The 13,657-nt window shown below is 33.9% G+C and overlaps 1 protein-coding gene across 1 annotated transcript in view; it reads right to left on the bottom strand.

Moving 5' to 3' along the window:
- Positions 1–13,657, bottom strand: part of LOC149782763 (exocyst complex component 2-like) — a 112,561-nt gene that overhangs the window by 88,976 nt on the left and 9,928 nt on the right. The window contains exons 4-6 of the mRNA XM_089934254.1: positions 5,187–5,322; positions 3,791–3,831; positions 2,121–2,190 (exon numbers count right to left, since the gene is read on the bottom strand). Of these exons, the coding sequence (XP_089790380.1) occupies positions 2,121–2,190; positions 3,791–3,831; positions 5,187–5,322 (247 nt within the window). The remainder of the gene's footprint in view (positions 1–2,120; positions 2,191–3,790; positions 3,832–5,186; positions 5,323–13,657) is intronic.

The following is a 13,657-nucleotide window of genomic DNA, read 5'->3' as shown; positions in this document are numbered from 1 at the left end:
ATCCCTTAACCTCAAACAAATCTAATGTTATAATGTGAAATGTAAAGTGTGATGGAAAACATAAAATAATTAGCCACTGATCTTGAAAACAGGATTCCCAATATCTATTGTGACACATCCATTAGACGGCTATAGAATGGAATGAAAAGCTAAAAGGAAAACTCAAAATAATGAGTTGCCACTCTGAAGTAGAAGACAGTATAGCAGTGTGGTTTCATCCTGTATTTTTAAATGTTTTGAAAGTTACAGAGCAGAAATGAATGTATGAAGAAAAATGTAAAATACTGAGCCATGATTTTGACCATGAAGATAGGTTTCCCCAAAATGGCACATGACTCACCATCTAATGATGACTTAGAAATATATGAAGTTTCATTCTTTAGTCTCAAATTACTTGGAAAGTGATACAGCAGAAGAGAAAGTGTCACAGAGAACTTAAAATATTCAGCAAGTATCTTGTTCTTGAAGATAGAACTACGAATGAGGTATGCAAGACACTTCTGATCATGATACATAAGTATACCGAATTTTTAATCTTAATGGCTTTTAGGTGAAAGAATGGAATGTCAGTGTGATGGATGGATAACGGGAGAAAAAAGGATGGATGGATGAACAGAGAGAAATGCTGATAGCATGATCCCATACTCTGCTACAACCAGGAATAAAAAGTAATGTACTAGTTTAGAATTAAAATTTACAGAATTCATACTTATTGAACTGGACTTTCCAAAGAATACAGTAATTCTTTTTGAAACTGTACTTTTAAAATATATGGTTTCAATTTATACTTTTTATGAAAGATGGCACAGAATAGTGTCAAATTAATTTCAGACATAAGATAGTGAAAAAATACATTTTAAATATAAAAAATATATAAACAATAAATTTGTACATAGAATAAACATACCATGCCATTACCCTCTTATTTACAACCTGAAGTGAATGTGTACGAGAAACTAACAGATGGAAAACTTAACCAGACTTGCTATGATGTGAACATAGCTTTCTACTCACCATAATGCACATACACACAAAGTTGCATGTCTCTGTGACCAACATTACATGAGAAATTCGCTTGCAAAACATAACTAAAGTCACTGATGCATGAAATGTAACTAACATTTTTGCAAGGTAGTGTTGTACTCATCAAGACGTACCTACATACCAAGTTTCATGGCTGTGGCAAATAATACCTAAGAAACTGGCATAAATACAAAACATAATTGAAGTCACTGACGATGTTCCTGTTGATGTTGTTGTTACAGGGTTTAACACCATTTCTCTGTGCAAGAGAGGCTACATATGGTAGCTAGTATAACTGGTGGAGGAATAACCCAGATAAACCACATTAAGCACCACTGACATACAGGAATGAAGCCAATGAAATGAAACATGTATATTACAGTGACCACATTTTGTGAGGCCTATGCATCTACCAATAAAGTTGCATACCTCAGAAATATTGACCTAAATGTAAATTTTAACCAAAGTCACTGAAGCATATAATATACATCACAGTTACCTACCTTTCGTTAAGACAATGTTGTACTAAATATACTTCTACATACTATGCAGGACTATGTGACCAAAAGAAACTAACCAAATGGCAAAACTTAACTAAAATCAATAAAACACATAGTATGGGTCATAATAGCCAAAAATTGGAAGGGTGATGTTGTACTCACCAAGATGCAACCAATACTAAGTTGTATGTCTCTGCAGAAAGCACTGCCTTAGAAACTGACCTAAACAAAAAACATTGACCTATTTTTGGTATGGCGATGTTGTACTCACTGAGAGATTTATATACAAAGCTGCAAACAGTGCCTAAAACACTCACTGAACCAAGGTCACTGGAGTGAGAAAGTTATATCTCAGTGACCAATATTTGGTTGATATGCATGATAATCACCAAAATACATCTACATAGAATGCTGGAGTTACTACATCCAAGAAACTAACCTAAATGCCAAATATAACCCTGGCATAACAGGCAAGGGTGCCAATGTATTCTATGGTAGAGAACTAAGCAAAGAAGCATATTTAGGTTGCGGCTGTTAAACTAGATGTATATTACATATGAAAACTGTTAAAGTCTATTACTGTTACTGAGATATTACCTTGCTTGCTGATGATTTTCCAGCAAGTACCAGGCTGGTGAAAAGTTTTCTAATGCAAGGTTTCCAGAGGCTGTTTTAAATGAAAGAGTAAAAAAGAAAATTTAAAATACCAAAGAGACAACATGTTTTAAGTGAAAGAGTATTTGACAATATCATAGTATAATAAGATCATTTGTCATTACAAATGCATACATTACAATGGAAAATACTGCTTCTCATAGTAAAATTATGGGGATTCTGATCTTTACAATAGCATTCTCAGCTTAAACTCTGACAGCATTCTTCCTGGTGACATACATGAATATACTGATTTTAGAACAGAACAGTTCAAAGCATCAATTCTTATAATGTAATCATTTTACTTCTAGAAAAATAGAATTTTACTTAAGGAAAATATTCACTGGATTATACTGAATATGATGCATACATTTTTATTTCTGAGTTCTTTCACCACACTAGTTTCCAATAATACAAGGGAGATAACTGCTACATATTTTTGTCATCATCTTAACAACAGAAGTATTACCATGGCAACAGGAGATCCCTGGGCCTGATATCACTCACATGGCTTACATAAATTTACAGTTGCCAATTTCATCATGCATGAATATATATTATTATAAGAACAGATTCTATGAAAACTTCGTTCCAAAGTTTATATCACACTGATTTGACCTATATCAGATAAAATATTCTTTCTAAAGGTAAAAGCATAATTAATATGAATAGTATCTAGTATCCAAAATCTTGATGCCGTCAACCCATATACCAAGTCTGATAGAAATTGGATGAGAAATATAGTTTCTAAGTCTTGAGGGATAACATACGCAAGTATCTCATTAATACACACCCACCTCACTTATTATAGAACCGGCCTATGAAAATGATAATAAAAGCTAGTTTCCCAAGGTGAAGCAACATCCATTTGAAACTTGGTCTCCATTGTGGTAATCAGATACAAGATTACCTCTTTAATGTATTCAATCCAACTCATCCAATATCTTGATAATATGAGACTATTTTAACATGTTTGATCAAAATCTAATTGAAAATATAATTGCAAGAGTTCTGACAACCTCAGCCAATCAGATGCAAGGTCACATCATTAATATGCATGAGTTTCACTTGTGTGTGTGTGAAAATCTGATGTAAGATCAACATCTAAATATGCCAAAGTTTCACTTATAACAAAATCATCCAATCCTCAGGCAATATTAGCCAATTTACCAAGCCTGATTAAAATAAAGTCAGAGAAACAGTCCTTTAAATGGTATGAAGCTCAGCTGCAAAATCACCTCATTAATATGCATAATAAAACACATTATATATCTTGATATACATTATTTACTAAGTCTGATAAAAACATGATCAGGAGTAAAGTCACTAATGTGGTGATAAGCGCAGTCAATCAGATGCAAAATCACATTAATATGCACGAATTGTACTCATAACAAAATAATTCTGATGATATACACCTATCTATCATTTCTGATCAAAACTGGATCAGAAATGTTGTCATCAGAGTTAGTAACAAGTTATGTTCATACAGATTAGCACACTCTATACAGACATAGAGGCCTTGCAAAATCCATACAAGAAATTTGGAAGGTTTCTACCTTATAACAAATTTCAATGAATCCTTTACTGTTTATAACCCATGATTAACTCACCATCTGGAAAATGTTCAAGCATCTCTTCCTCAGATTTTGCCCTACAAAAAAGCAGAAAAGATCCAAACAATGCTATTATCTTTGGTCAAATGTAGGTTCAAGCTATATACATACAGTGAAACTCCTCAGAATCAAAACCTCAGTATATTGAAAGCCCCTCAACACTGAATTTTCGTTTTTGTCCCAAATATTTCCTTTTATGATATCATCATTTTCCCCAGATTATACCAAAAACCCTCAACTCAAACTACCAAAAGAAATTTTGATCCCAAATTTCAGTTAAACGCTTACCTTCTCACCTAAAGCTGAAACTCAATAAACTTACAAATCTGTTTTAGCTGCTAATTCCTGACACAAAAACAGATTAAATACAACTAGCAAGTACTACAGTGAACTGATATGTGATACAAGGACCTGGAAATGTTCCAAAGGTACGTGAGGTTAAAACAATACTTACCACATGTACGATACAAAAGGGCCAGCTTTTAAGGCTAATTACATGTATTAATAAAAAAATGCTTGTAGGTAAGCCATTTAAGAAAGACTATCTGCTGATTATCTAATTGTGATTGATGCTATTCATTTGCATACATGATTAAGAGAACACTGTTTGCTTGTTATTAACCAGGCATGTGACTTTTCTTTTGATGCCTTGCTGATGCAGAATGACAAAGTTAGATTCATTAAACTGAGAGTTGTTGTTGTTGTTGTAGGGTTTAACGCCATTTGTCAGCACAAGATAGGCTATACATGGCGGCCAGTATTAATGGTGGAGGAAGAACCCTGGAAAACCCCGGAAAGAACCACTGACCCACAAGAAGCTACTGGCAAGCTTTCTCACATACCAACATAGGCCGAACCTGCAACTTGAACCCATGCAGACAGAGGTGAGATGGCAGTGATCCGTAACGGTGAGCGCTTTAGACCACTTGGCCACTCGGGGCCCCATGTCTTTTTGTTATGTTAAACTGAGAGATATCATTACATATATGCATTAAAGTTATGTCTGATTCTGAAATTCCTACCAGCTAACACAACATCATGTTTGCAGCCTTATGACCAAAACATGTGCATTCAAAAACAGAATTTATTTTTCTTCACATACATACATACATACATACATACATACGTACATACATACATACATACATGCAACTTAAAATTGTGATTATTTCATATTTGCATTTAGCATATCACTTAGCTACAACTAAGAAATGTCACTTCCTAATCTTTCACAATTATAAGTTTGCTGCAGTTCTGGGCTTTAAGCTTTTGTGTTTGTCATTAAATTATTTCATGTTAGGAAAATATAACAATTTCACTGCTATAAATAAGCCAATTCATGAAAAAGAGCCAATTTTGTCAGATTTAAAATGACATAACTTGCATTAATCACCTGTTTCCTTCGTTAGATATTCCAAGAGGGTCTTCATCCTCTTTAGATATCATGGGAGAGGAGGGTCTGCCTCTGCCAAGGTTGGCAAGCACTGTCTGGGTCTCATCTATCCAAACTGCAGAGTCTTGTAATGGTCCTATTACATAAGCATAACCAGAGTATGTTACATCAGTGTTGTAAAGGTCCTATGACATAAGCATAAACAGAGTATGTTACATCAGTGTTCATGGGAAACATGCTGGATGATATAACATGTCAAAGGATGCATGCATTATCAGGTATACTGTATAATATAACATGCAACAGTATGCTTGCAGTATTAAATATACTATATAACATGCCACAGGTTGCTTACAATATCAGGTTCTGTATTATATAACATGCCACAGGCCGCTTGCAGTGTTAGGCTTACTATATAACATTCCAAAGGTTGCATGGAGTATCAGGCATGCTGTATAACACGCCACAGGCTTCTTGCAGTCATGCATACTGTATTTTATAACATGCTACAGGCTGCTTGCAGTATCAGACATACTGTATAAAAGAACATGCTGCAAGCTGCCTGCACTATCAGGCATAATGTATTATACAATATGAAACTAATTGCTACTTATGATATAAGATAAAATTTTTCTGGTGGCATTAGCTTCCACACTGAACTACATAGACTTTGCTAGATAAATAATATCGCAATGTGATAATGATTATTTTTATTTTTTGCAATGTTACATTCTTAGACGTTTTAACCCAGTGTGTCTTGCCATAATATTTCCTCCTAGGAAACCCAAATTTACTTTGCCATACCTGTAATTCATTACGTCTCCATTATAATGTACATCAGGTATCCAAATCCATTTAGTATTTAAACCATATAATTATTCATTGTATCCATGTTTTTACTAATCATGTTTGATTGCAAATGTTTGAGTTATTAAGTTATGAATTAAGATGTTACAAGAACATATATTTGACACTGCACATAAAAATTATAAAACAAATCCAATACTAAGTATTTCCATTAACTTTAAACTAGAGTTAGTAGGGCTGAGTGCAATACAAAGGGCCCCAATCCCTACCATTTGTTTCAGAGGTAAAAAAAACCACAACAACAAAAGAACTTTTATTAGAAAAGCAAAGTTTAAAAGAAAAATGGTATTCAGGGCCACAACTTTCTTTAATGATGACATGGAATAATGGAAATCCAACTCATTCAAGGACTCATTAATATTAAGGTGCTGGTTGAAATTTAATATCCCTTAGGAAACTTATGCTCAATTTGAAGCCACATGCCATATCTGGCTAAAATCCAACAAATCTGTTAAGTTATCTTGCAGAAATCTGAAGACTGAAACTATATTTATAAACAAGTCTGAGACAATATTCATACCATACTGCACTAGAATATATTGAATGGTTCTTGAGATATGCCTGCTGAAGCAACATCTCATGTGAAGGTTTGGTGATGCTGCCAAATGTTATAATTATATCCAAAACAGAATTGGTCTTGAGGCAATGAACACATCAAACTGCATCAGAATATGTTGAATATTTCCTGACCTACTGCTTACAGTGACCTCTGATGGAAAAAGTCAAGTAACACAATCAATATTGGACCTGGAAGAAGTAACCTTTAAAAGGCACAGCTACATCTAATAGCAATTTATTTCCCAAATGTCATCCAATTATGGATAAGGGTTGAAGATACGAAATTGCCAAGGGCCGCAACCCTCAAGATAAAGTTGCTGAGACAAAATGCGTGCATGGCACATCCAGGACCATAAGACAATGAAAACACCAAACTGCAGAATATACTGACTGGTCCCTGGTTATCAAAATAGTATTCAGTTATGTGCAAGGGTTACAGAGAAATATGATCATATGGACTAATGCACAGATGGATGGAAGCTAAAGTTGATTATTAAACGATTTCTGCATCGCCATGTAAGATACTAATTTTTCATGTCAAATAATGAGACATGTTTTCATTGACAGTGCATTCTTCTTCTTTACCAATCTGAAAAATACTGTAAAATCAGAAATATTCTTTAACCTTTCTGTGGTTGATGAATGTCCATGAAATTAAATTCACCAAAAACATTAATACTATTGCACTGGATAACAGCGTGGGTCATCTTGTAGGTCATCACATGCGTTAAACACTTGGTTTCCAATGTCTCCTTGACAAAAATTGTTGCCAAGAAAATGACGTAGGAATAAAGTAAACTGCCTGAAACAGGTTTAACAGTGTATGTCTTTTGATACTGAATGTACAGAACTCAATTTTATTTTATCTTGTGTCAGATGGAGTGAATTTCATTTTTATGAAATATGAAAAACTATTTTTTCAAGAGTCAGAGTTGAAACCTGGGAATAGATATTGTGTATTTCATCCCTTTTGTAATAACTTAAATGAAACACAATCTTGTGCACTCAGCTTAAAACCACAGCATTATTGGGATAAGTTTGAGTGAGTTCTTGAATGAAAATGCAAGCTTCTTTTTGACTTGACCAACAAGTATAATAATTGCATAAGATTCAGAAATTACTTTACATATGTAACAGTGGATAAAATTATAAGCAGAAGTATAATAAAAAAATTTTCAATAAAATAAAATCACTAAATGGGAATAATTTCAACAAGAAACTATTCCATTTACCAGCAATTTGGTGTGAGAAGTGGTATGTTACTCCTTCAAAAGAAAATGCTAATATTTGAATAAATCCATATCAATGGCAGATAAAAACAGGGGAGATATGGGTTATGCCCTTTGTAAAATTTGTCCAAGTATGGGTTTTGGGCTCCCACCTGAACTCTGTCCCCTGCCTTCCTTTGGAGATATAGGTGGCTCCTCAGACAGTCACTCTCACAGTCACCTTCAATCCACTGCATACCCCCATAACTAAACGTTATATACCACTATATACATATCCTGCTGATGTCTTCCTCATTCCAATTCTATCTGACACTATATATATATATATATATCTCTCCAACTGATGCTTCCACTAACCCAAGTTTTACCTGCCACTTCAAAGATATCCAGCTGATGCCTCGCCTATACCAAGTCATACTACCACTACATACCAGTTGATATCTCCACCATCCCAACCTTATCTGCCACTTCATACATATCCAGCTCATGCCTCGCCCCACCTCAAACTTATCTGCCACTACATACCAGTTGATATCTCCACCATCCCAACCTTGTCTGCCACTTCATACATATCCAGCTGATGCCTCCTCCACTTCAAGAGTTGGATAGCCTCCCCACCTCAAACTTATCTGCCACTACATACCAGTTGATATCTCCACCATCCCAACCTTATCTGCCACTTAATACATATCCAGCTGATGCCTCCTCCACTTCAAGAGTTGGATAGCCTCCCCGCCTCAAACTTATCTGCCACTACATCCCAGTTGATATCTCCACCATCCCAACCTTATCTGCCACTTCATACATATCCAGCTTATGCCACCTTCACTTCAAGAGTTGGACAGCCTCCCCACCTCAAACTTATCTGCGACAATATACTAGCTGGTATCTCCACCATCCCAGCTTTATCTGTCACTTCATACATATCCAGCTGATGCCTCCTCCACTTCAAGTCTTATATGCCACTACACATATCCAGCTGATTTCTTCCTCCCACCTCAAACTTATCTGCCACTACATCCCAGCTGATATCTCCTCCATCCCAACCTTATCTGCCACTTCATATATATCCAGCTGATGCCTTACCCACCTCAACCATATCTGACACTACATGTATATCCAACCGATGCATCCCCATCTCAACCGTATCTGACACTACATACCGTATTTACCATATATGTTGGTACACTGTATTTGTTGGTGCACCATAAATTAATTTTTCAAGTAATATTTTTTTGCACTGTATGTTCTGGGACACATCATTTTATGAGTCATAAGTTGTAGGGCACCTTTTAGATCATTAGAAAATTACATGTTGGAAAATGCACTCCAGCTGAAATTTTATTTTAAAAAGATGTAAAACCATGTACTTACGATAAAATTCTTTAATCCACTGCAGCAGCATCTCATCAACACAACCCTTCTCCTGCACACATACAATCCATTCTTTCAGTGCATGAGTATTTGTTTAGCTCTCTCATCCCATAAAAAAATATCATTACAGGCAATACATCTCCTGAAGTGGAAACTGCAAGGACTAATTTAAAGTCATATTTTTTTAATCTGCACCTTCTGTGCTAATTCTCACACTTTCAACCCCCATCTAATCATCAGCCCATCCAGGAATGAGATCAAAGTACACTAAAATTTCATCCATGTTAATGAACATATTGTACAAGAAATCATCTTCTCTTTTGGAATTCACGAATTTATCAAATGATTTTATTTTCTCCAAATCTTCTGTACGATGCTGGGTCATCTATGTTTGTGCACGAAGCAATATATTGTGTCACTTTAAAATTGTTCCATTGTTTCAATATATTTTCAAAATTCCCATGAAAGAACCAAAGTTAGCTTCCATATCTCAGCCGACTTTGTACATTAAAAAAAAATCATCACACTTAAAAGAATTCAAAGTTTGCATCCATGGTCAGATTGCTCTGTAATAAAACACTTTGTATTGATATCCTTTTATATATAAAAAAAAAAACAGCTTAAAAGTATTCAAAGTTGGCTTAACCCTTTTCCTCATGCAAGCGACCCTGGACGCCTCTACTCCATTCGCATGGAAGCGCCTTTTGACGCCTTTACTCCAGTCACATGGAAGTGCCTTTTGATGCCTGCTGTAAACATCAGCCATTTTAAACCGGTTTTTGTAGTGCCACCTTCAGGGAAAACCCCATATTAGATACTACTTTCATTTCTGCGAATGAAAATTATGTCAAATCACGTGGTCACTGTTTACATTCTGGTCGATATCTGCTATTTAAAGTAACTGGGTCGTAATCTCCACTCTCCAAAATGAAGGTCGCAGATTTCATTCATTACTTACAAAGTTTTCACAATTAGAATCATAACTATGAAAGATTCAATAACTTAGGTAAAGGCTCTGATATTGATGTAGGCAGCAATTAGTTTTTATAAATTATCAAATTCAGATGACTTAGTGATGTAGACGCAGACAAAAAACTTTCAAGCATGAGAAATGGCAGCTACAGCTGGTCATGCGGCCTCACTGACATGACGGTGAACGAGTTCTCTCAAGATTTTAAAGCACATAAAAAATTCTTCCGTGAAAAATAATTACACAGCTACAACAATCGGACTTTACTCTTAAATTTCTCCACACATAATACACGTGTACCAAAAATGTAAAATGGTGCAAATTACTGTTAAACGTAATATACACTACACTGCTTAACAGTTAACAGGCAGGCCTTTGCGTATGGAGTCAAACAGGTAACAGGTGTTCTATTTATAGTGCGCTGCACTTTGTAACTATGCTCTATGAGGTAAAGGGTTAAGACGTTGGCTTGCTTTGTGATAAAAATAACCTTTGTCTTTATTTTGTTTCTTAAGTTTTGGTACATATCACAGAGGTGAAAAAAACTTTCACCATAAGTTCTGGGACAGAATTTTTTAAAATTATTTTATGTATATATACGGTAAATAAAGTACATATCCAGCTGATTCTTTTGCTTATATCTGTATCCAAAATGTATCTAAAATGGGATATAAATTTAACCCTGTCATATATCTCTTAGCTAAAGGTAAATGGAATAGTCCCTTATGCAACTTTGAAAGAAACAAATAAATCAAAGAAAATCAATAATCAAAGACAAATTCTTGACACTGATGATATTAAGATTAAACAGGAAACAAAAATTACATTTCAGTCTTAGCAAATGACACAGTACTATAAAATTCATCTTTGCCTCGATGCAAAATGTTTCAGAGCATCAATGAGGAAAGAAAATTTGTATGAAGAAATTTACAAGAATATAAAATAAATTAATTTTGTTGGTACTTCAATTTGTGAATTGGAGACTTCAAAAATAAGTTGTATCTTTTGTGGTGTTTTGAAGCAACCACAAAATCTATTTTAAGAAAATGAATATCCCACATATAATAGTAAATTCCCAGTAATCTCTGACTAGTTAATTATTACTCTTATATAATAAAAAATCTATCTCTGCACCTATCATTACTTGTAAATTTTGTCAAGCACACAGTTAAAAATAGAATGAATGCTTGGAAATATTTCTCTCTTTGATTACATACAATAAGACTTCAAAAGTTCAAAAGTACTGTGTCAAACATTTCTGTCCCTGCTTTCAGTTCTTTTGAGTTTTGAAAGTTGCTGACCTATGGAAACATTACATAAGGCACAATTAATGTCAACTATTTGAGGGACCGACGGTTTGGTTATCAGAACTTTGCTGTACTTATCTTTACATTTTACAAAGGTTGACAAGAGACCAAGGAACAAACTACAAAATAGGATTGCCTCCCTTTATTCACAGTTATATTGAAAATAACAGCAGAAAAACAAACAACAGTGCTATGCCTTTTCTTTTCCAGCCTTGGTAAAATTTCTTACATTGTTTATATCAGCAGAAGAATTCCTCTGTCAGACTTTGTCACTGTAGTCATAACTAATTTAAATATCAAGAAAAAACTACTATGATGACAGTGTAACTATTCTGTATTTGTTGGCACTATTTTGTAAAGGCAAAAAAATAAAATTAAGTTTATGAAGATAATTGTAAAGTATGATGAAATTTATCATGACGTTCAGATTTTCCTTGTAAAATGATTATATACACTATTCCATAATTTTATCATTTTATGTGAGGTAATGATTACTTTCTGCATACTGGTAACTCTTCAGTAGTGAGATAAAGTTGTAAGCCTGGATGGGTACAGGCTGACATTAATAAATCACAATAAGACCAATGAATGTATAAAGGAACAAGAAGTCAGTGCTTAAGAAAAAGCTGTTAAGGCAAATTGGGTATTGTTACTATACAGCAATCAAACCTGTATCGATTTCTGTGTTAACTGAGTGCATGTAAAGTATAATATCATCAATATCAACATCAAACATTCAACAAATAGACAAGTTGAAAAGAATAAACAATCTGAAATGTATTAAACAAGTATAATGTATACCTATAAAATATTTTGGTACATCTCCTGAAGATAAAAATAAATTCATGAAAATACAAAAGAAACTAAGGGCTGTTCCATTTAAATATCCATGGTACCCAGCGAAGGCAGTTTTAAAAAAAAATGTTTGCCTGGTACTCTGATTTCATAGAGTTCATATTAAAATGATAAAAAAATTATAAATGGCATCTATGGGTGAGTACCCCACTTTAAAGTGCCTTCCCTGAGTTCCATATATGTTTTAATGGAACAGCCCTAAATGTCATTTCAAAGCAAAAAATTATTTACATAGTATGTTTTTAAATGAAAAAGTTGCAAAATATTTTTTCCACATTACAAGTGAAATATTTTCATATTTCTATTAAACATGCATAAATTTTCCTTTCATTATATAGTTTTGAAATCAAAAGCTATCCATCTTCATGGATTGTTGCATTCTTTGCCAATAATATCAAAGGCGGCATTACTATAACAATCAAAATAAGTTCAGAAATGTTACAGAAATTTATTAAGTTATCTCTTACATATAATGCTTCCAACTGATTTTTTTTATAATGACATCTTTAAATTATCTCCACAAACAATGAATGTTTGGTATGTCCATGTTACTTCTGGTCTCAGAAATGAATGTCAAAACTGAACACAAAATCTGCCCAAATCTAACAGAGTTCTTTCTTTCAGTTTTCCTTTCATTCATTTTTCTTTCTTTGTTTCTCAGCATGTTGGCCATTCTACTTTCACATATATACAAACATATATATCAATCTCATCTACCTACCTATAATTTTTTTTTGCTTTTCAAGTAATTCACACTAGTATTTCAAGTAACTCAATGTCATGGAATTTTATAAATCCCTTTATTTATTATATCCATATAGTCAGGTTCGTTTTCTGTGTACAATGATATCTGAGGGTGATTTATGCATATTGTACAAATATTTTGAAACAGTGAGTTCAGTTCATAGTATCCCGTATGTAAAAAGTGATTTCAAGGGGAAAAACCAATATTCATCAAGCACACAGATAATGTAGGACTACATTGTCTGTGTATAAATGCCTCACCATATGATGAAATCTTTAAATTATGGAATGTCTTGCCAGTAAGCAGTCTACTTAAGGACTTGCAAATATTTGGCTGTAGAGGTATGCAAATTATTTATTAATTTCTTAGGTATATTATAGGTTGTAACTATTGTATTACCACGTTTATTTTTGTATATTTTCTATGTAACTCTGGCTTGCATAGTATAATGCAAATATTTTCTATTCTTGCATGTGACTTAATGGGAGATCTATATTAGCAAAAAGTTGCATTTTATTAAGAAACATTTAGTACCATAGGATTCTTATCAGACACAGGTAGGTTCA

This window comes from Sinohyriopsis cumingii, chromosome 15 (assembly GCF_028554795.1).
Source record: "Sinohyriopsis cumingii isolate HCF-2022 chromosome 15, ASM2855479v2, whole genome shotgun sequence".
Classification (NCBI taxonomy): Eukaryota; Metazoa; Mollusca; class Bivalvia; order Unionida; family Unionidae; genus Sinohyriopsis; species Sinohyriopsis cumingii.
This window is presented reverse-complemented; position numbering and strand designations above follow the sequence as displayed.